The sequence below is a fragment of the Rhinopithecus roxellana genome, chromosome 17, assembly GCF_007565055.1.
Source record: "Rhinopithecus roxellana isolate Shanxi Qingling chromosome 17, ASM756505v1, whole genome shotgun sequence".
Classification (NCBI taxonomy): domain Eukaryota; kingdom Metazoa; phylum Chordata; class Mammalia; order Primates; family Cercopithecidae; genus Rhinopithecus; species Rhinopithecus roxellana.
In genome coordinates, this window is record NC_044565.1 from 70,506,210 (window position 1) to 70,531,719 (window position 25,510).

Genomic DNA, 25,510 nt, shown 5'->3' on the forward strand with positions numbered 1-25,510 from the left:
AAAAAAAAAAAAAAAGAAAACAGTCTCGAGAAAAGCACCTGGAGTAGATTCCTACGCCAGTCTTTAGGTGCACACATTCTGGGTTTTAATAGGCTCTGCCTAATTGCCCTCCAAAGTGGCTGAACTCTCATATTTCCACTAATGGCAGTGAGCGCCTATTCTCTACAACCTTCCCAATGCTTGTTCTCAGACTTAATGATTTTTGTCAACATGAGAAATTCCTGCAAGATCTAGTCATATTGATTACATATGAATTGAGTTTATTCACACTTAGAAGCTAGCACTTTTTTTTTTTTTTGAGACGGAGTCTCGCTGTGTCGCCCAGGCTGGAGTGCAGTGGCGCAATCTCGGCTCACTGCAAGCTCCGCCTCCCGGGTTCCCGCCATTCTCCCGCCTCAGCCTCCGAGTAGCTGGGACTACAGGCGCCCGCCACCGCGCCCGGCTAGTTTTTTTTGTATTTTTAGTAGAGACGGGGTTTCACCGTGTTAGCCAGGAGGGTCTCGATCTCCTGACCTCGTGATCCACCCGCCTCGGCCTCCCAAAGTGCTGGGATTACAGGCTTGAGCCACCGTGCCCGGCCCTCCTTTTTTTTTTTTTTTTTTTTGAGATGGAGTTTACTCTGTCACCAGGCTGGAGTGCAGTGGCGCAATCTCTGCTCACTGCAAGCTCCACCTCCCAGGTTCATGCCATTCTCCTGCCTCAGCCTCCCGAGTAGCTGGGACTACAGGTGCCCGCCACCATGCCTGGCTAATTTTTTTTGTATTTTTTGGTAGAGACCGGGTTTCACCGTGTTAGCCAGGATGGTCCCGATCTCCTGACCTTGTGACCCGCCCGCCTCGACTTCCCAAAGTGTTGGGATTACAGGCGTGAGCCACCGCACCCAGCCAGCTCACACTTTTAATTGGTTCAAAACATGTGACAAAAGTAATCATGCCTCCTCATTTTTAAACAGCTGTAAACCAATAACTTGATGTCCATAAATTTAGCTAATTATAGCAACACCTGCCAGCATCAACTCAAATTCCCTCTTTATTCTATTTCTTCTTCCATCTTGATTTTACCTGTCGCACAAAACCCACCAAGGCTTTGATGCCTGGAATAAATCTCACCTCCACTTCCACTTCCCCCAGAGGCCCTATGGCTCCTAGGCCTGGCTCCTTTGGCCCCCTGGCCAGGCCCACTGGTGCTGCCCTTCTCACAGCCCAGACCCACACTCACCTCCTAGTGGTACCTCTGGCCACACCCCCCTGTTTAAGCTAATCCTATGCTATAGCTCAGCATCTTTGTTTGAGAAGTTCTTACGTGGCATTTTTATTTTTCTCAAAGCACATCTCAGGTATAAGCTCTCCCTTGGTGGTTGTGAAAATGTGCTCTGTAGATGGCCGGGCATGGTGGCTCATGCCTGTAATCTCAGAACTTTGGGAGGCCAAGGCAGGTGGATCACTTAAGGTTAGGAGTTCGAGACCAGCCTGGCCAACGTGGTGGTCTCTACCAAAAATACAAAAATTAGTTGGGTGTGGTGGCGCACGCCTGTAGTCCCAGCTACTCGAGAGGCTGAGACAGGAGAATCACTTGAACCCAGGAAGCGGAGGCTGCTGTGAGCTGAGATCATGCTACTGCACTCCAGCCTGAGCAACAGAGTGAGACTCTGTCTTTAAAAAAAAAAAAAAAAAAAAAATTGCTGTAGAGACACAGGGGCCACTGGAGATCCTTCTGTGGGTAAATGCTGAGAAAGTGGGCACCGGCTGCCACCTGACCTTACAGAGCATGTGTCAAGGTTTTCCTAAGAGTTCCCACGAGAAAAACACATTTTACCATTAAGAGGAAATGTTGAGCTACTGTCCTGCCCCAGCTTAGGACCTGGAATTCTCTTCCACGAGACCTTTGGCCTCCTTTAATGGGAAATAAATAAGGGCCTGTGTCCAGTTGTTCTTTAGGAGTTTCTTAGACCAAAGTCAGAGAGTCGAGTCAGGAATTATCCATTAGGTGTGACAATGGCTCTGAAGGCAGGTGCTTTGGAGGTGAATGATAACCTGGCTCACAGCAGTGACCTGAGGATGCTTTTTGTGTCTGGACACTTGCTTGCTGCTCTCTAGTTAAATTTAGCTTTATTCATGAGTAAGATTTTAAAAATCAGAGGAAAATGAAAAAAGAGCTGATGACAAGAAAACAGACACATTTATCCCTTGTAAGTGTCTCTAACTACAGGTGGCAGCCTTTTGGAGGGTACACTGCTGTGTGAGTCAAGAAACCTAAATGTGTTTCTAGTTTTTGACTGAATAATCCCATTCCTTGGTATAAACCCCGAGAAAATAATTTATTAGAAGAGTTAAAGTTGGGTCTCAGGCACATGTTTGATAATAGACATTCTTCCAAACCAGGGGGCAAATGATACAAATGGAAATGTACCAGTTCATTTGAAGAAATCAGCTTTTTCCTGACTTTGGGTTCCAGGAATTTATTATGTGTGACCTTATAGAGAAGGAACATCTTATAGGAGCATAATGTGTTCTACTGAGAAATGGGGACAGTTGGTGTCCCGAGCGACAACCATGCAGTGCCTGGAATGACTGGGTGGGCCCCAATTCCCTCTGCAGCTGCGAGCAAACACCTCGACCAGGGGTTTCTACAGCAAGAGTCACACTCTAGGGAGGGCCATGCAGGGTCCCCCTCCCCTCCAGGGACAGTGGATATGGTACAGATGGGCAGCGAGGGTGCCTCTAGACACAGTTCCCCCCAGGGTTTTCAGGAAAGAAAGGGTGATGTTTGATGTCACGGTCAGGGAGTGGCTCACTTAGGAGAAAACTAGACAGAAGGCTTTATGGTAACAGACCTGGCTGAACCGGCCTCCCGGAAGCCAGCCTCACACCGAAACAGAGACAGCTGGTGAAGGGGCAGAGAGACAGGGACACTGCACTTCCTCCTGTGCGATGCCAGCCCGGGAGATTGACAGCTGTCTCCAGAGTCACTGCCTGTGTCCCCTCCGGGAAACAGAACAGCTCCTTGGCCTTCCTTGTCTTCCTGTCTGAGCCAAGTTGCCTTAGGGGACAGCCAGTCTGCAGGCGACTAGGAGTTTGTCTTGTAATTTTTATTATTTTCACATTGAAAAGGTAAAGCAGGCGTGAGCCTCTGTACTCAGCCTGTAATCCCAGTGCTTTGGGAGGATGAGGTAGATGGATCGTTTGAGATCAGAAGTTTGAGACCAGCCTGGCCAACATAGTGAAACCCTGTCTCTACTAAAAATACAAAAATTAGCTGGGCATGGTGGTGGGCACCTGTAATCCCGGCTACTCAGGAGGTGGAGGTTGCACTGAGCTGAGATCGCACCACTGCACTCCAACCTGGGCAAAAGAGTGAGACTCCATCTCAAAAAAAAAAAAAAAAAAAAAAGAGGTAAAGCAGGTCCATTTTTGAGGTCCTTCATTTGTTGATTTTCATTACCTGCAGGAAGGGGAGTGGTATGTGTGTTGGGTGGGTGGGAGATGTCTTTAAATACTCAGGTGGCAGGGCCCACTCACACTCTTTCTCTAGGAACCCTTATCTTAGAGCAAGCATGGCAAGAGAAAGGCTGATAAAATAGGATTGCGCAAAGGTTCCAAGGCCCATCTGGGGCCTTAAATACAGGGTTAATTGTATTTCCCTGTTGGACCTGATTTTCTTTGGGAAAAAGTGACTCCTCAAGTCTTTGGGAGTAAGTCTCCCGTCCCTCAGTGTGAGCTTCAGAATCACACCAGGTATTTCTGATCTTGCTCTGACTTTGAGTCTGCCCTTTCCTGGTGAAACTTGTCAGCTAGGGGGAGTTTGGTTTTTCCCTGGTGGATGATGGGTTGGGGAGAAAATGGGTGAACAAAACAAAGACAAAACTAGGAAGCTATGGGAACTCTATCTTTGTTTGTGGAATGCCAGGTCTAGATGGGACCTTTGCCCGTGGTCTTGCCTGGCAGGGACGGGCCTGTCGTGAGTCTGGGTGGCCTCACCTCGTGGTCCTCCTGCAGGCACCCTCACTCAGCATGGTTCTCCTTTCACAGAACGGGCTTGTGGCGGGCAGCATGGACGAGCTGATGGGGGTGCTGGACTACCTGCAGCAGGAGGTGAGGCCGTGGGCCCAGGGCTCCCCTGAGGGCGGTGGGGCCCGTTTACCCTCACATGGCCTCCACCAGGGTGGGGAAATGGACCCCTGTGAGGGGGACTGGGACCCTTGGAAAAGGGGAAACTTTAGAGAACCCCATCTTCTCATCCTTTCAAATGAGAACATGGGCCAGGAGAGCGCACTCCGCTCCTGCAAAGGAAACCTCTGAGAGAAACTCGACTCTTCCTTGAGTCCTCGGTGGCCCTGCTCTTCCCTAAGGCCACTCTCTAGCTGAGTCTGGGTCAAGGATGAGATGGAGGGGGCCTGAGGACTTTCAAGACCTTTCTGCTCAGTGACCATGATGCTGCTGCAGGGTCTGAGAATCGGCTGGGGGTTGCTGTGACTCTGCCTTCCGCTTTGCTCTCCTGGAGGGCAGCTTTCTGCTGGAGGAGGCTGCAGGCCCATAGCCCCAGTGATCTCACTCCCCCGTGGACACTGGTGGGAGACTCCCCCACCCACCGTGAGGGACAGAGAGTCCTGTTTCTGGATGGCACAGATGCAGGGCTGGCAGCGCGGACTGACCCCGACCAAACATCTCCCAAAGGATCATGCCAAGTTAATCAAGGGGAGGCCCATCACACTCAACCACACCCCAAACGGGGCCCAAGCAGGAGTTCCAGAAAGCCCAGCGGCCATGGCGACTTGGCAAATACTCACCTTCCTCTCTCTGTGTCCTCCTAGGTCCCCAGAGCATTTGTAAACCTGATGGACCTCTCTGAGGTTGCAGAGGTCTCTCGTCGGTATCAGGGCACTTGGCTCAGGTAAAAGGGGAAGGGGAATGAGACATGCATCTGTGACATGGCTGTCATGTGTGCGTCCTGTGGGGGCCCTTCATGTGCCTTAATCTGTGAGGGGCCCTAAAGAACAGAGGCCAAGGGAGGCCAAGAAACACGTGCGAGCTGACACCTGAGCGAGTGGCAGAGTTGGGGTGGGGCGAGCCCCCTGCCAAGCATTGTTTTGGGGACTGAGTCAAAGAATAAAATACTCGGTCTGGTTGATGTCGTGCCAGAGGCTCTCCTCCATGCCAGAGTGATTTGAGAGTTCGCCTTGGCAAAACATTCATAAGCTAAGAAGTGTTACTTCTGGAAATTGGATAGAAAAACGTAGCCTAAATGTAGTTTAACTTCACAGAACTTGATTCCTATATATTTCTGAAAATGTTCATAGACTTTAAACTTTTTGGAGCCAAATCCTAAGAATTCTGGCTCTGGACCTAGAAAAGAAGTTCATGTAGAAAAAGTCAGGGCAAGGGTGGTGGAGAAAAGAGGGTGCTGGAAAGGAGAGAAGGGGGTACCGAGGGGAAGGAGGGCTCTGAAGAGGACGCAAGACAGAGAAGGTAGGGAAAGGAGAATGGGATGTGGGTGTCTGGTGTGAAGAGCAATGAGCGGGGAGGAGGAGGACTGAGAGATGAAGAGGGAGAAAAAGCGTCCCTCTATCCCATACTTATCCACTAGGAAGAGCTTTTCTCCATCCCATATCCACTCCCCAGGAAAAGCTTCCCTCTATCCCATAGCCACCTCCCAGGGAGAGCTTCCCTCTGTCCCATACCCACCCCCCAGGGAGAGCTTCCCTCCATCCCATACCCACCCCCTAACCCATACCCACCCCCCAGGGAGAGCTTCCCTCCATCCCATACCCACCCCCTAACCCATACCCACCCCCCAGGGAGATTCCCTCCATCCCATACCCACCCCCTAGAAAGAGCTCACCTCCATCCCATTCTCACCCCTTAACCCATACCCACCCCCCAGGGAGAGCTTCCCTCCATCCCATACCCACCCCCCAGGAAGGGACCACCCACCCTCTGTTCTTCCCAACATTTGTGTCCTCTAAGACTTAAGCTTCTTTGTCCCTACTCCTTAAGCAACTCCTAGGCCCCTTCTTCCATAAGAGGTGGCCTGGATGCACCCCCTTCCCCCACACTGCCTCCCCTCTCTCATTTCTGGTGTGTTTCAACCTGCAGCCCTGCACCAGAGCCCTGCAACTGCTCAGAGAAGACCTCCAGGCTGGCCAAGGTGGTGATGCAGTGGTCTTATCAGGTGAGCCCACCCTGGGAGCCCAGGCTGCTGGCTCGCAGGGGTGGGGTGGTCGCCAAGGAGAACGGGACAATTAGTTGAGTTTGCTCATATTAGGACGTCTCCAGCTGAATTCGGGACTAAGTCAGGAGCAAAGAGAGCTGCTCTTGCTTCACGTCGTGCTGGTGATTTTGGGATTCCTGCGTGTAAAATGGGGGCTGCAGTACTGGTAGGGGTGCGAGTAGGGGGACAGTGGGGGCACTTTAGGCAAAAGATAGTGAGAAACTTCGAAGATTCATTCTGGAATGCTTTTGGTCATCAGTGCCACTTGTAGTACCACATCTGGGGCGGGTGAACTGGTTTTGCCCAGTGTGCCTGTCCCCAGCCTACAGCCCCAAGGCAAACCAGGGCTCCTGAAGATGCACATTCCAGTTCACAGAAGAGACCTCAAGAGAGGGTGAAGGGGTTGGGTGTGGTGGCTCACACCTGCAATCCCAGCACTTTGGGAGGCTGAGGCGGGCAGATCACTTGAGGTCAGGAGTTCAAGACCAGCCTGGGCAAGATGGTGAAACCCCGTCTTTACTAAAAATACAAACATTAGCTAGGCATGGTAGCATGCGCCTATAGTCCCAGCTACTCGGGAGGCTGAGGCAAGAGAAGTCGCTTGAGCTTGGGAGGCGGAGGTTGCAGTGAGACGAGATCACACCACTGCACTGCAGCCTGGGCAAGAGAGCGAGACTCTGTCAAATAAATAAATAAGGATGAAGGGCTCAATGAAAGCCATCATCCCTCTTAGCAAACAGCACAAAGCACAGTTTCTGTTAGCATGTGTTCACATATGAATTTTTATTTGAAGTTGCATGGCACCTCTCTCGCTCTGGCAATGACAACATGTTTTGAGTGGTTCAGGCCCCTGCCTCTACCAAACTTAGCTCTTGAAGAGAGCAGGGGGCCCTGCCACACGCTGGGCTGTCTTGTCATTCCTAAGCTTCTAAAGAATATATTTTAGGTCTGTCTCTGATATTACCTAATGCTGGCACTTCAGAGACAAATGAAAACTCAGCTCAGCTATCAAAGAGCCCTGAAGGGTGAGACAAGAGGGAGCTTCAGAATAGCACTTGAGAACAACGCGAGGGGTAGATTCTGTCCCAGGGCTGCTGAGGATGATCTGGTCAGGGCTGGGGCCGGCTCTGCCTCGCACATGTTCCTGGATGGGCACCTCTCTGTTCCCTTCTCCAGGAAGCCTGGAACAGCCTCCTGGCCTCCAGCAGGTACAGTGAGCAGGAGTCCTTCACGGTGGTTTTCCAGCCTTTCTTCTATGAAACCACCCCATCTCTACCCTCGGTAAGTGGGGGCTGCATGGTGTATCAAGAGGGTGGTTGGGGCCAGGCGTGGTGGCTCACTCCTGTAATCCCAGCACTTTGGGAGGCCGAGGTGGGCGGATCACCTGAGGTCGGGAGTTCGAGAGCAACCTGGCCAACGTGGTGAAACCCCGTCTCTACTAAAAATACAAAAATTAGCCAGGCATGATGGTGAGCGCCTGTAATCCCGGCTACTCGGGAGGCTGAGGCATGAGAATCGCTTGAACTCAGGAAGCAGAGGCTGCAATGAGCTGAGATTCTGCCACTGCACTCCAGCCTGGGCAACAGAACGAGACTCAGTCTAAAAAAAAAGAAAAAAAAAACTGTGAAGAGTGTGGTGGGGAGAAGGCCTGGGCCATACATCTGTTCCTGTCCCCTCTCCCACCGTTACCCCAACAAGACTCAGCCCAGTTCAGCTCTCCTGAACCCAGGATGCATAGTCTTAGGGGAAATACCCCCATATTCTCTTATACTTTCCTGTACAATTTCCTCACAGGGTTGAACAGCCCACATGAGACGGGCTGTTAGAGGCAGGGCAGCCCAAGGTAGCCCAGGGTGAATGGCCTAGCTTCCTCTCTTGGCTCTGGGGTGGCCGGCTGTGTGACCTTAGACAAGGTATTGAACTCTGTTCTGTAAAATCAGGGCCGTTTAGTAACATGTCCTCCCTCTCGGTGGGCCATCAGGGCCACATGAGTTAATACTTGGGGGGACGTAGAGTGGCGTCTGGTGCTGGGGAAGCACTTGTACCTCTTGGCCATCGTGGTTATTCCAAAGAGAATCTCCAGGGATTCCAGCTCTTGTCCCTCCTGCTGCACGCTCCTCTCCATCCATCTCTAGAAGGGAGGGGAATCTGAGTTTCCCTTGCCCCCTCCCCCAGATCACTGGGCAAGGGGCCGCCCAGACCATGTAGCACTTGGTCCACACTTGCTGACTGAGGTCTCTGCAGCCTCTGGGGCCTCAGTCCTGTGTCTGGGGACAGTCCCTCCCTCCAGGCTTCTGGCTCCTGCCTGTTGGAATCCTTGTGCCATCTCCATGCCATAAACAGTGTTTAAAGTGATGGTTTAAGAGGATGAGGAGAAATATTAGCTCACGTTCCCTTCCTTCATCCTCCTATTCAGATCACACCTGAATCATTTCCCTGCCACCCCCTCCTTCCACTATTTGGTTCAGTGACAGAGAACCCCATGATGACATGGAGCTGCCTGACGTGCCACCTGCTCCTGCAGGCCCTGACCTCAGAGCCCTGACCCCCGTCAGTGGTCCTATAAGTGCCCCTGTTATTGATGAGAGGAGGGGCTGAGAGAAAGGGCCTGGACAGATCAGGCCACCCCAACTCTACGCCAGAGAAGGCTTCAAAGTGTGCAGCAGGTCCGCTGCATTCCTGGGGAGACACAGAGTCCCGCTGTCAATTGGTTCTCTTTCAGGAGGACCCCCCACTCCAGGATTCTACCACACTGGCCTGGCATCTCTGGAATAGGATGGTGAGTAGATGGGACTGGGGTGGGACCCACAGAGGAGGGACAGGGTCTCCACCACCACTGAGCCCACCGTGCTAGGAGGGGCCCCAGGGCGCCCCAGGATCCCAGGACAATGGTTCTGGGCCACCAGGGATGCTTCTCTCTCCTGGTGATGCCCCTCTCTGACTGAATGAGAGTTTGCCTCGCCACACGTACTGGGCTGCAGCCAGCCCAGTGAGCAGCAGGGGTCTCACCGGAGCCTCAGTCCTGCTTTCCCAGAGGCAGGGCCGTTTCTCAGAGTCTGTGTGGAAGACCTGCTTGAGTCTAACCCTGGGGAGTGCGCTCCCCTCACCATTCCTGGTCAGCCTGGCCTCGCGCTTAGGCGGTGGTGTGCGGTGGTCAAGGCCCAGGGCGGTGCCTGGGACAAGCATGGACTTCAGCGTGATGAAGGCCTGGATTGGAATGCTAAGCCCACCACTCGCAAGCTCTGTGAACTCAGGTCTCAATGCTCGTTCTGCAAAATCCAGGTCAGTCTCTGGCCCAACATGTCTAGCGCGCAGCTCGCTCCTGGCCTGTAGTAAGCACTCCACATTGGTTGGCCTTTTTACTGTAACTGTAACAGGATTTCCCCAGATTCCAAAGCCTCCCCCCCCCCTCCCCGCCCCCAGGGATATCTGGGATTAGTCAGGGGATGGAATGTGACATCAAGGCTTTGAACCTTTTCAGGGCATCAGACGGAGACCTGATTTTGCCATTTATTTTCTTCCCACCCAAGCTGCCTTATTTTTAGAATTCTAGTGACAGAAATTCATTGTTCTTCTTTTGTGGATCCATCTCTACAACTGACATAGTGTGTTGAGTACCAGGGACAGCTACATTTCAGCACACGTGAGCCAGTGTGAAACAGAGTGCAGGGAGGGAAGGGGCACAGCCTCCGACAGTCCCAGACACTGGAAACATACTGTCCTTTGAAGAAGGCATTTGAGTTCTCTGAATAGGGACGTTTTTCAGTGTGCCTGGCACTTGCAGGGAATATGTCCCCAGAAATCCACTTTGCTGCTGATCTCCCATGATGGGCAGAGAAGAGGAATCTGGCTCCTCCAGCAGGGACTGCTCTCCCGAGCCCTCTCTCAGGGAGAGCAGGGCTGATGATTCCACTGCAGCCAAACCTCTCCCTTCCTGCCATCTTTCTCCCAACCAACAAAAGGACACCTGTGACATGCCCTGCCCTTGGAGGTGCCATACCACCTTGTGCCCTGCCCTTGTACCCTCCATGGTTCCAAGAAGGACACAAGAGACCCACCAAATGTGGCTTCTGTCCTCACCAGGCTTCAGGCGTAGCTGGGAAGGGCCCGACAGCCCAGAGGAACAAGAGTCCACAGGGACTTAGCCAGCAGTGATGTGCTGGGCCATGCACCAGGAAGCAATGTGAACGATGAGGCCAGGAGAGCCCATGAAGAAGCAATTTGAATGGGCTTTGTGAAATGTGTTGGAGGAGGTCAGGGAGGGTGTTCCCAGGCAAAGGGACCTTTGTGAGCAAAGGGCATGGAGAGAAGAACGCGTCAGATGCAGCAGCAAGGGCAGGAAGAGGCCTGTCTGATAAGAGAAGAGATACAGAGATAATACGGCTCCGAGCATGAAAGGAGCCCTTGAGCACCAGACAGAGAAGCTGGAGAGGGCAGGTCCAGGGAGGGGCTGGATTCCTATCACTTTCTCCCTTCATCATGCTATTTGTCCTTGATGGTGGTAGCAATAGCAATCACAACCACCTTTACAGAGCTGCCGGGTGATGGTCCCGTGCATACAAATAAGGTACACCCCACGTACGGTCTCTTAAAACTACTTGAGGGTCAGGATGAGCATGTACACAGGAATGGAAGGTCTCACCCTCAAGGCCAAAGGCCTGTGACACAGAGAGTGTCACAAGGGCTTAGAAGGGGAGGAGGATGTGGCTTTCCTGGGTAAGCAGTGACCTCCCTCTCTCCACACCCATACGACAAGTCCAGTTTCCCAGTGCAAACCCGAGGTTCCTGTGGCCTCAGCCAGCAGGGACATATGGAGCGGGGAGAGACAGGATAAAAGGGGGTTCCCCCAAGCATCCCCAGTCCCTAGTTTCCTCACAAGCAAAATGCCAGACCATCTCACAGTTCCCAGATCCAGCACAGCTGCTGGAACACATCAGAAGCCCCTGCAGACCCAAATTCAGCCATGAGAAGCAACGAGTGTCACAGGTTAGGGCAAAGGGCACTGGACGGGAGCCAGAAAGCCTGGGCTCTGGTTTCAGTCCCACTTTCGGTGGTTTCTTGAGGCAAGTCACATGGTCTTTCAGGGTGTCCATTTTCTCTACCTGCCAAAAAGGTCTCACCACCCTTAGCCAGTACCTGAGGGCTTGTCGAAGATACAGGAGGGCACTGGGCTCCTCCTACCCTTGGTTTCACTAATTTCGACCTCCAGGTGCAGGGAGGGCAGGAGTCTCTGCCACCACATCTATGATTCTTTGCTGGGCTGGACTGGGACACCGCGGTGGAAAGCAGGTGTGCCTGTTCTGTGTCCACCCTCGCAGACACACAGAGTCCAGGTGAGGGCTACCCTCTGTGTGGGGAGCAGAGAGGGACCGGCAGAATCCCATGATCACGGGGAGTCCAGGTCCACCACTCTGTCCTCAACCACCCCTGGACACAACTGTGGGGAAGGAGAGGAGCTCTCAGCTCTGCAGCCTACAAAGCCACATACCCAGACCATGTCAGCATCCTCCCTCCCTCCGTCATCCTCCAAGCCCTAGCATAGGTGAGCTTTGAGGACCAGCAAAGGAAAACCTCCACACACCAGCATGGGAGGTGACAGCAGCCCCATCTAAACGTGCCTGGAACGTCCTGGCTGAGTGAGGCCTCCAGGCTGAAGCTTGTACTGGTGCCAAGCCGAGGAGGATTTTGTGTCTGGGACACGGTTCGTTCCCTGGGCCCTTTCTGCTGCTGCCTCAATAATTTCTGGTAATTCTTGTACATCGGTCGTTTTGAAGGGACCCGCCTTTAGGGAACTGATGTCTCTGGCCCTTTCCGCAATCACTGACCCCACCTTATGCCAAGTCAACACCAGGGGCCCAAGCCATGGGCAGAATAAGGAACTTGGGGATTGCTCACAGCCCAGGGAGGATTCTGCTGCTCAGAGAGGATTTTTAAGGTCATTGCCCTCACCCCTTCCACACAGCAGTTCATTCCTCGGTGGCAGGGAAGCCATGCTGGCGAGATGTGCAGAGTGGAGTGGAAGCCCAGACCGGCCCCGGTTGTCCCTGGAGTAAATAGCAGCGCACGTGTGTTTATGGGCCTCACAGCGGGGCAGGAGAAAGAGGCACACACAAGAAATTATTTGAAGTAACTGTATCGTTTCCATCCTCTCTGGGGATGCAGGAGAAGAAAGGGTCAGAGTCAGTGTAAAGGGAATAAATGGAAGCGAGGAGGATGGAGGAGACTCCTAAAGAGATATTTAGGACAATGTTCTCAACAGAAATGGGCTTCTTGGGAAAACCTATGAATTTTCCTTCTTTGAGGCCCTTTTAAAAAACTAGTTTCTGCTGTATCCACTTTATGAGAATCATTTAGATATGGCTCTTTCAAGGTTTCTTTCCAGATTCCATTATGGATTAAATTCTTGGAAGACTGGGGAAAGGTGGGTGTGGTGGCTCATGCTTGTAATCCCAGCACTTTGGGAGTCCGAGGCAGGAGGAATGCTTAAGCCCAGAAGTTTGAGACCAGCCTGGGCAACGTGACAAAACCCTGCCTCTACTACAATATGAGAAATTAGCTGGGCATGGTGGCACACGCCTATAGTCCCGGCTATTCAGGAAGCTGAGGTGGGAGAATCACCAGAACCCAGGAAGTCGAGGCTGCAATGAACTGTGATCACACCACTGCACTCCAGTCTGAGCAATGAGAGTGAGACCCTGTCTCAAAAAAGAAAAAAAAAAAAAATGGGGAAGAGAAGGTGTCAAGACAGATCAACACCTGGCCCTCACCCAGGCCTGCTCAGTACTTCTTTTCACAGCCGCCTTGAATGTTCCAGGTGGGACCTTGTTTCTAGGCGCGGCCACCATCAGAATAAAACAAAAAGAAGCATGGAGTCTATTTCCTCCCCTAGGCCTTGAGTTAGAGAGTTGCCACTCCTTTTCCAAATGTTCAGCTAATTATGCCTCCTTATCTGGTTCTCCTTCAGTCTGACTGAAGAGCCAGTTCCACTAAGGGTAAAGTTCTTTTCTTGTTTCTTGTTTACTGGGGCACAGATGCTGGGGTAAGATACCGCTGAGGAATCTGAAATCCTCAACCGAGCCAGACAGGCTGCCCCATCCAGTAGCTTCCCACGTCCCTTGGCAGAGTCATTGGAAGGGGAGGTGAGGGCCAGAGGTACCAGCAGAGCCCAGCAGCTGTGGGCAGCCAGATGACAGTAAAACTGGTTCTCAAACAGTAGGAAATAGCACATGCAGAAGAAAATCTGCAATCCCTCCAAGCCATTGCGTTTTTCTTTTTAAGTGTTTATATATGTATAATGAACATTTTAAAGTAACAAAAAAAAAAACTTAAAAAAAAAATCCCTCCCTCCTCTAATTCTTCAACGGCCTTCACTTCCCTATGTCTAATGCTTTTACTAAGTTGATAATCTGCTGGTTTCTCCTGCTGTTATACCATAAATATTTTATCTGTGTTATTAGATGTCATTTGATGGCCTTTGTGGTTGTCATTTAAGTAGCTGCCTATTTCAGAGCGGATACCACACCACCCACTCCTGGCACACTAGATACTCTAGCGGTTTGTGAGTGCTGGCTGTGCCGTGTTCCACGTCACTGTATTTGTGACCCCGTGAAAGACGTGAGACTTGACCTAGGCCCCATAACTTGCTTCCCTCAAAGCTGTGGAAGCAGTTCTCAGGGAACGGAGGGTTTTCATTCTCTGTTGTGCACAGATTTACCTACGTTTGGGTTGTGGACACAGGCTGCGGGCAGGACTTGGGAAAGAAGACATGCTTTATGCAAAAGCGATGCATCTGCCCTTCCTTCCCATACCGGCTCTCCTCTCTAAGGGAACTTGAATCCGTGAGCCAGAAAGTAGCTGGGCAGCAAGGAGGAGACAAGAAGCCAAGCTGGATAACCGGCCCACACGTGATCAGAAAGCTGCATGACCCATCACGAGATGTTTGGATGGATTCAGGATACCAGTGTTGGAGTCCCAGCTCTGCCCTGGCTGGCTGGGCCCCACCTCAACCTCTGTTGTGCAGCTTCTCCTTCTAGGAGAGGTAGACTAGGAAGTCCCTTCAATTTAAAAAAAAAAAAAAAAAGCTTCCTCTCATTCTGCGGTTCTCAAACTCGGGTGTGCCTCAGAATCACCTGGAGAGCTGTCCCAGGGACAGACTGCTGCCTCAGCCCCGGAGTCTCAGACTCAGTCGGTTGGGGATGGGGGCTGGTCACGTGCATTTCTAATGCGTTCCCTGGTGCTGCTGCTGGACTAATAAGTCTTTCTCACTGGTGGCTTGGCAGGCTGCTACCTGCACAAAACTTCCCTGTTCTAAAGCCCACGTTCCTTTCTAGATGGAGCCAGCAGGAGAGAAAGATGAGCCACTGAGTGCAAAACACAGGAGGCCAATGAAGTGTCCCTCTCAGGTAGGAGGGACTGGGCAGGGGAGGGACTCTTACTGAATCGAGGGCGCGGGGGGGTGGCCAAGTGGGCTTTGCTGTGACATGGGTCTTAACTGAGATAAGAGTCCTGGCTCTGTTCTTCTGGGCCTGCACACAGTTTTGCATACATAGCAGGCCTAATGTTTACAGCTGTGGGCCACGAGAGCTGTTTCAGCAAAACAGCAGCCTCCTCCATGCCTGTGGAAGGCATAGGAACAAGGCCACAGCTCACCTGGCCCCAAATGCTGCCCCCACGTATCTCCTCTGGGTCCTGGCCCTCTGCCTCAGATGCCATTTCCAGACCTTCCTCTACCTCAGAGTGGCAAAGAAGGGAGGGATGGTGAGAATCTAGGTGCCTGAAAGGGAGATCATTTTGACTACATCTTAAATATGTGTCTAGTATGTAGTAGGCTTATAATTAATGTTTCCAAATAAGTGGATGACAAAATAACTGGACATAAATGAATGAGATTTTTTTTTTTTTTTGAGATGGAGTCTCGCCCTGTTGCCAGGCTGGAGTGCAGTGGCACAATCTTGGCTCACTGCAACCTCCGCCTCCCGGGTTCAAGCGATTCTCCTGCCTCAGCCTCCCAAGTAGCTGGGACTACAGGCACGTGCCACCATACCCAGCTAATTTTTTTGCATTTTTAGTCTATCATTTAATGCTAGTCAAGTATTTGGCTTTCTTGATGAATTGGTAAGTTTTTTGTTACTATGCAATAAGAAGTATACAATTCACCTTGTTTCCCTTTTTGCTTTGGCTGCCAAGAAGCTTAAAATTAGATTCCCTTCTCATCAAAATATATGTACTTAGCCTGGTAGCATGAACCCCCAGGGTAAAGAGCAAGAGAGACTGGTGTCACAAATGGGAAATGTCAGCGCATTCATGAGTCCTTTAGGGACCAGAGAGAAGAGCCAGAGAATGGTTTGGTCCTCGTTGGAAACATGATGTCAATGTTCCGAGTTGGCCAAAAGCATCACTGGATGCTCAAGCCTGATAATTAAGGGATACAGACTTCTGGGTCGCGATTCCAATATGTCACCTTTCCCTGCAGGAGAGCCCCTATCTGTTCAGCTACAGGAACAGCAACTACCTGACCAGACTGCAGAAACCCCGAGACAAGCTCGAGGTAAGGAAAGGGTTTCTGTAATTGACAAACATGCAAATGAACCAGGGGCTGCACTCCTTGCTGAATCTTTGGAACCTTCCACGTGGTTCTTTTTTTTCTCTCTTTTGAGATGGAGTCTCGCTCTGTTGCCCAGGCTGGGTTTCAGTGGCGCCATCTCGGCTCACTGCAACCTCCACCTCCTGGGTTCAAGCAGTTCTCCTGCCTCTGTCTCCTGAGTAGCTGGGACTACAGGTGCGCACCACCAGGCCTGGCTAATTTTTGTATTTTTTTAGTAGAGATGGGGTTTCGCCATGTTAGCCAGGCTGGTCTTGATATCCTGACCTCAAGCAATCTGCCTGCCTCAGCCTCCCAAAGTGCTGAGATTACAGATGCGAGCACTGCACCCGGCCTGGATTTTTTTAAAGCAGATCAACTGGCCAGATTTGCAACCTCAATACAATTTTTTTTTTTTTTTTTTTTTTTGGCGGGTAGGAGGGGACAGAGTCTCGCTATATCACTCAGGCTGAAGTCCAATGGTGTGATCTCAGCTCACTGCAACCTTAGCCTCCTGGGTTCAAGTGATTATCCTGCCTCAGCCTCCTGAGTAGCCGGGATTATAGGCGCACACCACCACACCTGGCTGATTTTTTGTATTTTTAGTAGAGATGGGGTTTCACCATGTTGGCCAGGCTGGTCTCGAACTCCTGACCTCATGATCCACCCACCTCAACCTCCCAAAGTGCTGAGATTACAGATGTGAGCCACTATACTCAGCCATTCCATGTGGTTCTTAACGTCCTGAAACTCCCGCTGCCTCTGGACCTATGGAGGGCTGCCATAGACCGCTGATGTTCAGTCAGGACAGGTTGGAGGAGGGAGAAGGATCCAGCATGTGGCCGTCCCCTGGGTGCCTAGAAGCAGGTCTCCCCCACAGTTTATCTTCAGAGCTTCCTCCGCAACCAGCATAGGGGCTTTACAGAGAGTGTGTACTGCCCAGCACCTCCTGTTCCCAATCTGTTGTGATGTAAGACAGATTCTTCTGACCCTTCCCAAATCTCTGAAAAATTCTTCTAAAATCATCTGAGAACTTCATCTGAAGAGAAAATTAACAAAGAGCAGAGATACGTGGTGAGGTCTGAACCCAGACAGTGTGGAACTCAAAAGCCCTTGAGTGGGTCCACACTGGTAGGGGGCCCCTGACAGGCACTCATGCCTTGATCACTGCTTTTCTCAGGAGTCTCCCCATGAGACTTCCTGTGGAGAGTAGGCAGGGCACCCTGAGCTCCTCTGGGAAAGCAAGGAACACTCGAGGGTTGATGTCTTCTTTCCCAGAGAAGCGGGGACTGGGGGGGGCTGAGACAAATTTGGTCCTAGTGACATCCTTCCCTTCCTATTTTATGGAAAAGAGTGAGATTTACTCCAAATAGTGGAGGCAGAGTTGATGGCCTGGGCTTCCACCCTGAGGGACACAATGTGAGAGACTCGATTTATCAACTTGACTCACACTAACCAGCATAGCAATGAGGGTAAACCTGAGACGCAGCATGGCACAATGAGGTAAAGTAACCAGCTCTCGGTTCAAATCCAGACTCTTCCACTTATGGGCTCTGTGTCAATGAGCAAGATACTTAACCTCTCTGTGCCTTAGTTTTTTAACCTGGAAAATAATGACAGTAATAGCCCTACCTTGTGGAGTTATTAATAAATTGTCATAAGTCAGTAAGCATAAAGCACTTATAATAGAATCTAACATACCATGAGTTCTATGTAAGTATTGCTATCATTATCATTGGATAAAAGCAGTGATACAATTCTTCAGGACACATTACTAACTATCTGCTATATACCACTAGAATGCAAACTCAGTGAGGCAGGAACTCAGGGTAGGCACCAATAACTATTTGTTGAATGAAAAAATGGATGGATAGGTGGATGGATGGATACCAGGTATGAGAGATTAAAATGTAAATAAAAAATAGGACTTGTCCCAAGGAACTCAGTCTGGTAGAGAAATGGACAAGTCAACAGGCAATTATAGCACAATGGTACTATAATAGGTACGGTAATGCATGTTTTCATGGGGTATTCTGGGAACACAGAGGAAGAGAAACTAACGCAGACAGGAGAAAGTTGAAGAAGGCTTTCCAAAGGATACCCATGACCTCAGTCTTGAAGGGTGACTAAGGCTGAGGCAGATCGATGGGAGGGTGAGCAAACAGAAGGAAGGAAACGGAAAGGGGAGAGGGTAATACTTGGGCAAATGCATGGATGCAGGAAAATATGGAGACTTAGGTCAAGGGCTGGTGGTTTAGAATGTTTAGTGGCCTCTTAGGCCATGCTAGGGAGATAGGACTTTTTGCTGAAGTTAATACAGAGTAGTAATGTATTTGTTCAACTAACAAATATTGGTTGAGCATCCACTATGCCAGGCACTGTTCTAGGCTCTGGGGACACAATAATCAACAACACAGATAAAAATCCCTGCCTTCACTGAGAACTTGGGCAGAGGAGTGACACATCATATCACATTGAGAACAACCAACTACTCTGGATAGATTCAGAGGGTGAGGAGCAAGTCTGTGGGACAGATGGCCATGATACTGGTGAATCATTGCAGTATTCTGGCAAGAAATAACAAAGGCCTGAACTTAGGTGGAGGCAGAGGCACTGGAGCAGAGGGAACAGATTTGGGAGCACTTGGAAAAGATGTGGACAACTGGATATGAGTGTTGAAGGAGAGGGAGAAATCTTAAAAGACATCAAAGTTTTACTTTATCTTAAATGATGTTTTCCAAAATAGAGGCCCCACTTACCCATTTCCAATTAGCAAAATCCATTTTCCTTATTTCCCTGTGTGTCTCATTTCAGGTAAGAGAAGGAACAGAAATCAGATGTCCTGACAAGGACCCCTCCGATACGGTTCCCACCTCAGGTACACAGCTTGCACCCAGGGATTTTTAAATTTGTCAGGGCCTGAAATCATCCAAGTAAGGGCTTTCCACATAACCTGAAATACTCCAGAGTGGTTTCTCAGGGGCAATGGAAATAACTCTATGTATATTTGTAAGGCCATGTCTGTGTCTGATTATTCTTTAACTAAAATGTGATATCATTATCAGAAAGCATTTATTGAGCAGTAACCCTGTACCAGGCCATGTTCTGCAAAGAACCCAGTGTTAGTTGTGTGAGTTGCCATGGTCCCTGCCTTGAAGCCTTGATGGGTGAATTTGTTCTCCAAAAGAGCAAAACTGCCTTTAAGCAGAAAGCAAAAGTAGCCAGTCCATAGTCCCTGTCTGAGTCGCCTGCAGGTTCACTCACATACAGAATGCACTCAGACACCACGCAGAGCAGGAAAGCACATCGTCTTATGAACGTGCCATCTTCACTGCCTCTCAGTATTTCTAAAATGTCTGTTGCTGGGTCACAAAATGGGATGTTCTAGGCAGTCATCAGCAACCTTCCCAAAGACGGTCTGCCTAAGGGCTATACCTTTGCCTCCAGGCAAGGCAGCCTGGGGGTGATAGCTATGGGCATGTAACCGTGGGAAGTCACAGACATCTGGTGACCTGACTGACTCAAAACATCAGCCTAGGAGCATCTGTAGCAGTGTTATAGATTCCCATGCTTGATCCTAAAGGGGGACTCACATGTCCATTTATTTGTTCATTTATTTACTCATTTGTGTGTTAGAGGATTGTTGAGTGCCTCCTTGCCTTCAGGAGTTTACATTCTAATTGATCTATTGCCTCTCATGGCCTCAGAATTGTAAAAAAACAGAAAATGAAGTTTGGGGATGTCATAGTGCCTAGCAAGAATCTTCTGGGGATGCAAATCTTTGTACTCAGATTATCTTCTTGTGCTGAGCATCAGGAGAGCAAATAAATGCTTGGCTGCCCTTCACACATGCCGTAGCTCTCCATGCTCCAACTAAGCCACATGGCTGGCAGGGAAGTTAAAAATATTCTAACCAAAACCTTGGTATATAACTGATACTTGTTCTAAGTTGCAGAAGAATGGAATAGGGGATATAGATTTTACATATACACATTTAGTCTTTATTTCCCCCCATACATGGTGTCAACTCATTCCTATTAGTTTACTAGCAGGATTTTATTAGCAGAAATAAATTATCAGCTTCATATGTAGACCCTCCTATGGTAAACACCCTTACTCAAAAATAGATAGATTAGGTATAGATACAGATAGATAGATGTGTGTTTATATAGATAGATGTGTGTATATATAGGTGTATGTCTATAGATATATATAGAGAGAGAGAGAGAATTTTTTTTTTTTTTTGAGATAGAGTCTCACTCTGTTGCCCAGGCTGGAGTACAGTGGCATGATTGTGACTCACTGCAGCCTCGACCTCCTGGGCTCAAGTGATCCTCCTGCCTCAGCCTCCAAGCAGCTGGGACTACAGGCATGCATCACCACACCTGCCTTTTTTTTTTTTTTTTAAGAGATAGGGTCTTACTGTTGCCCAGGCTGGTCTTGAACTCCCAGGCTCAGGTGATCCTCCAGTGCTGGGATTACAGGCATAAACCAGCTCACCTGGTGTAGAGAGAACATCTGAATGTTTTAATAGCCACACACATTTACAGCAAAGTCATATCCATTCCCTTTTTAATCTTTTTCTGAAAGAATGCTCTCTAAAGCATTTTGTAATCTGTCTAGATAATGTTTCTGTCATGACAGTGATAATCAGCCATGCTCATTAGAGCATATCTCAACGTCTAAAAGCTGGGTAAAATGTAAACCTCTTCCTTATTCCCTGACCCTGAAGATTAGTATGTTTATCAGCACTTGAAGATTGAAGATCAATAAATCTCAAGGCCTTAAAATCTGAGATCCTGTGGTGACAGGAGCCATTTATATAATAACAAGATGGGTAGATTTAGGCTCCCCAATCTGACCAAGGTGAGCATGGGACCCACTCACTCACTCTCCACCTGGAATCAGCACTCACAGATGAGTGTTGGGCCCGCACTTCTGAGTCGCACCTGCAAAGTGTCATTCAGAAAAACGGTCACAGTTAACTGGCCAATAATGAAAAATACATTTCATTATTGTGCCAGTGATTTTCTTTCCTTTCTTTTCTTTTCTTTTCTTTTCTTTTTTTTTTTTTTTTTTTTTTTTGAGACAGAGTTTCACTCGATCACCCACGCTGGAGTGAAGTGGCGTGATTTCACTCACGGCAACCTCCACCCCCCGGGTTCAAGCGATTCTCCTGCCTCAGCCTCCCAAGTAGCTGGGATTATAGGTGCCTGTCACCACGCCTGGCTAATTTTTGTATTTTTAGTAGAGATGGAGTTTTGCCCTGTTGGCCAGGCTGGTCTTGAACTCCTGACCTCAGGTAATACACCCGCCTTGGCCTCCCAAAGCTGGGACTACAGACATGAGTTACTGCACCCAGCCATGTGCCAGTGATTTTGACTGAACATTCTAACCATCCTTGTGACTGATGGGGTAGGTAAAAAGACAGCACAGGCGCATATGATTATTTTCCTTTGGTGTGAATCATGTATTTCAGGTGAGGTCATGCACTCTTCTGGACATCATGTTTGTAATTTCTAATCAAAATAACCTGAGATATGTCTTATAAGAGGAGATCATCTTATCTTTATACCTCCAATGACTCAAGCCCATGGTAGGAGCCCAATAAATGTTTGCTGAACTAATCTGAATGAGCATTTCTAAATCATCAGATCAACAATCCCTAGGATTGAAAAAAGATATTGAAAAAAATCAACTACACCAAAATGCCTTTCATTAAAACAATTTTTCACTAAGAATATCTTTTACAATAACTGTTTTGCTTTTTGCCTTCAAAGTTACTTTCTTTTTTTTTTTTTTTTTTTTCTTTTTTGAGATGGTCTCAGTCTGTCGCCCAGGCTGGAGTGTAGTGGTACAGTCTCACCTCACTGCAGCCTTGACCTCCATGGCTCAAGAGATCCTCCCACTTTAGCCTCCCAAGTAGCTGGGACTATAGGCCCATGCCATCATGTCCAGCTAATTTTATTTTTTGTGCAGACAAGGTCTCACTAAGCTGCCCAGGCTGGCCTCGAACTCCTGGGCTCAAATGATCCTCCTACCTCAGCCTCCCAAAGTGTTGGAATCATAGGCATAAGCTACCATGCTGGTCCAAAGTTATTTTCAATAAACCTTCTTTATAGTCTCATTTTCTAGTGCTTCTCCAAACTGACCACAGATACATGCATCTAAACATCATTAAAAATGATGTTTCAAAATGAGATGCTACCTGTCATCAACAGGCCGTGGCCCTGGCAACTTAGGTGCCTCATTCTGAGTACACTTCAGAGCTCATGAGTGATGTGCTTTATCCAATGACCTACGGGGCCCTGGGATGAGACACATAGAGTTAATGTAAGTGATTATTTTTTAATAACCAGTTGGTATTGGGTAACCAGTAAAAACTAAAAACTTGCAACTTTTTCCTCCTAGTCAGCACATAGATGCAATTGACCAAGTGCTCTCTCCTATGGACTTTACAACTTTGTGAACACTTACATCATGCTCCATTGCTAGATGGCCCTGTCCCTAACATAGTTAGCATAACCAAGAAAAACAGATTGGGCCTACTAGTTGGCTTAGGATTTTCCCAGCGAGAAAAGGAGTCACTTTTTGCAAATAAAAGAGTGACAATGAGGAGTCACGGGGGACATGGCTTATTGACTTTCTGATGAAGGTGGCTATCTTGATGGCTAATTCCACACAGTGGGAAAAATTCAGAGCTTTTGCAAATAAGGATCCACAAAGCTAATTACGTGCTGCTGTCACCAATAGTATAAACAGTTCATTCATTTATTTTAAGCCATCAATTCCTTGCTAAGTCCCTGAGGTCATTGATTTGACCCATTTGGCTAAAATTAGCTCTTCAGAAGTCAATAGGAAAAATGACCAGGTTACAGCACTGGATGGTCATTCACTAGGGGCATCATCTCATCGTGAGCCCGCAGTGCAATGTGCTGTGTAGGTCATGAGGCTGTTTCTGTGGTCACCACCTACTCAGGGGTCCTGTGACTTGACCTACGGTGTCATCGGGAAGGAATGATGCTCTGTGGGAAATAACAGCCTGCTTGTCCCTGGGCACAACCAGCCTACTGAGTGAGTTCAAACTCCCCCAACACGTAGAGGAGTAAGTGTTTCCCTGCCCTATGGTTTTCATCATCTAAAACTTTGAGATCTGTAAAGTCCCTGTCACAGAGTCACTTAGCCTTTAATTCCAGTTAACGCGTTTCTTGAGCTCCCCTGTGGAAGGCACACATTGGTTCACGGAAACTCACACCGAAGACTCCAAAGGCAAAACATGCTTCCAATCTGGAGGCAGCCGCTTACTGCCATTGTGGAAATCTTAACATAAGTCCCTAAAATCAGACGGCAAATGGGTTGGGCAATGCTTGGTGATAATTGAGAGAAAGCACGTTTTTCAGATTAGGGCCCCACGTGGTTTAAGTTGCTGAGTTATACAAGACAAAGCCCCAGCAAGCCAAGCCTTTCTCCTGGGTGTGACCTTCCGTGTACAGTGGGCAGTGTCCCCACTCTACAGTCTAGTATGCAATTTCCTTGCTATTTGTAATACTTCATCGTGGCTTGGATGGCCTTCTGATAAGAGGCCCCCTCTGTAGAAATCATGATGAGTTAATGATGTATTTATCAGCTTCTTTCAAGGTGGTGGACAGTTTGTACCAGATAATGTTTAGCTAATCAGCCCATACAAATGTAATCTTATCACTAAATAGTTATTTTTCCAGGGAGAGCAACTGCTAAAGTGCTTTACTATATTTCTAAGCTGTATTTGTCATTAATGATGACATTAACAAACCTCAAATCAAGGTCTACGGAAATTAGGCCAATGAAATGCGATGTGCTGTATCTTAACAATAAAATCCCAGATTAAGTCAACTCCTCCCACCCAGGTTTGCTTCATCTAGTTTATTACTGTATCTCTTCCTGAGACTCCTTCAGAATGGCCAACTGGAGAACCACCCCCACCACAATCAACCAATCTATCAGATGAGATCAGGCATGTTCAGGGTGGTATAGCTGTAGACCAATCAGTCTGTCTATACATGTGTACGTACACATAGACATAAACATAGGTATGTGTGTGTGTGTGTGTATGTGTGTGTGTTCTGCCTACTACAAATTTAGGAGACAGGAATGGTAGGTTTCAGCTGCCTCTTTAGCAAACTGTAGTGATAATACTTTTGAAGCAAATTTATCTATCTCTTCCGTATTTTTCCAGCCCCAAAGATTTCCGCTAACCTTTGCACACTAGCTAGTGTTCACAGGATTCAGTGTATGATGCATTATGGCAGTAAGAATATAGTGTTTGACTGTTATCACCAGGAGCTAAAATAAACCACTCTAGAGTTGAAGGGAGAAGGTCTTATTTTTTTGTTTTGTTGCCTTTTTAACCCCATCGCCTGATTTATTTGAGAAGAGGTCATTTTAAAGTTCTCCTGCTCAGCCTAGTGGACATGCGCTAATGTGTACAGCTGGCTTTGTGATTTGATATTGTTCTTCTTTTTTTTTTTTTTTTTTTTTGAGACAGAGTCTCGCTCTGTCGCCCAGGCTGGAGTGCAGTGGCGCGATCTCGGCTCACTGCAAGCTCCGCCTCCCGGGTTCACACCATTCTCCTGCCTCAGCCTCCCGAGTAGCTGGGACTACAGGCACCTGCCACCTTGCCCGGCTAGTTTTTTGTATTTTTTAGTAGAGACAGGGTTTCACCGTGTTAGCCAGGATGGTCTCGATCTCCTGACCTCGTGATCCGCCCGTCTCGGCCTCCCAAAGTGCTGAGATTACAGGTGTGAGCCACTGCGCTCGGCCTTCATATTGTTCTTCTAACCACATGGTATAGCTGTGGATGACTGGGAAGAGCCAAGTAGGCTATAATCATGTGGAAGGCTGAGTGTGTGCATGGGGTGTGTGTGTGTGTGTGTGTGTGTGTGTGAGGGTGGATTCAAGGCATGGTGAGGGGGAGGGGAAAGAACACTGAAGAAAGATACTCAGCACCTCTTGAATCTAAGAGACAGAGCTGTCATCAGTCTGTGCAATGGCAGCTACAGTTGTGAGGGCCACAAGACAATGTATACATATACACGGGAGAAACAACTCTAGTCTTTTTTTTCTTTTTTAGTGAAGGGGTCTCACTATATTGCCCAGGCTGGTCTCAAACTTCTGGGCTCAAGTGATCCTCCCAACTTGGCCTCCCTAAGTGCTGGGATTATAGGTGTGAGCCATTGCATGCAGCCAAATCTTTACTTGTGTATTTTTTTTAGAGACGGGCTCACTTTGTTGCCCAGGCTGGAGTGCAGTGGCGCAATCATAGCTCACTGCAGCCTCTGCCTCCTGGGCTTGATTCCAGGCTTTTCAGGTCCAAGCACAGTACTTGACTGCAGTCAATGACTTTGATAGAGACCAAGTGTCTCTATCAGTGATTCTCAAAATGTGGTACCCAGATTGGACTGGCAGCATCAACATTACCTGGAAACCTGTTGCAAATGCAAATCTTTGGGCCCACCCCAGACCTATTGAGTCAAAAATTGTGAAGGTGGTACCCAGCCATCTGTGTTTTCATAGGCTCTCCAGGTGATTCTGATGCAGGCTCAAGTTGGAGGACTGCTGCTCTATATATTTTGCGCGCATATATTTACAACTATGTATCCTTTCGTAGGAAGAGGCAAGAACTTTTACTTTTCCAATGAGAGCAAATCCTCATTGGGAGTGGCTGTCCCCACTGGCAGACAGCGT

At 48.8% G+C, this 25,510-nt stretch overlaps 2 protein-coding genes across 2 annotated transcripts in view; both read left to right on the plus strand.

The window, feature by feature from the left end:
• LOC115894175 (phospholipase B1, membrane-associated-like) overlaps nucleotides 1–8,415 on the plus strand; it is a 47,071-nt gene extending 38,656 nt beyond the window's left edge. Inside the window, exons 10-14 of the mRNA XM_030920523.1 lie at nucleotides 4,029–4,091; nucleotides 4,811–4,890; nucleotides 6,093–6,168; nucleotides 7,384–7,488; nucleotides 8,383–8,415. Of these exons, the coding sequence (XP_030776383.1) occupies nucleotides 4,029–4,091; nucleotides 4,811–4,890; nucleotides 6,093–6,168; nucleotides 7,384–7,488; nucleotides 8,383–8,415 (357 nt within the window). The remainder of the gene's footprint in view (nucleotides 1–4,028; nucleotides 4,092–4,810; nucleotides 4,891–6,092; nucleotides 6,169–7,383; nucleotides 7,489–8,382) is intronic.
• A 542-nt stretch (nucleotides 8,416–8,957) lies between these two features.
• The window catches only part of LOC104668467 (phospholipase B1, membrane-associated), a 101,583-nt gene continuing 85,030 nt past the window's right edge, over nucleotides 8,958–25,510 (plus strand). Inside the window, exons 1-4 of the mRNA XM_030920499.1 lie at nucleotides 8,958–8,986; nucleotides 14,538–14,609; nucleotides 15,680–15,754; nucleotides 18,602–18,665. Of these exons, the coding sequence (XP_030776359.1) occupies nucleotides 8,984–8,986; nucleotides 14,538–14,609; nucleotides 15,680–15,754; nucleotides 18,602–18,665 (214 nt within the window). The 5' untranslated portion in view covers nucleotides 8,958–8,983. The remainder of the gene's footprint in view (nucleotides 8,987–14,537; nucleotides 14,610–15,679; nucleotides 15,755–18,601; nucleotides 18,666–25,510) is intronic.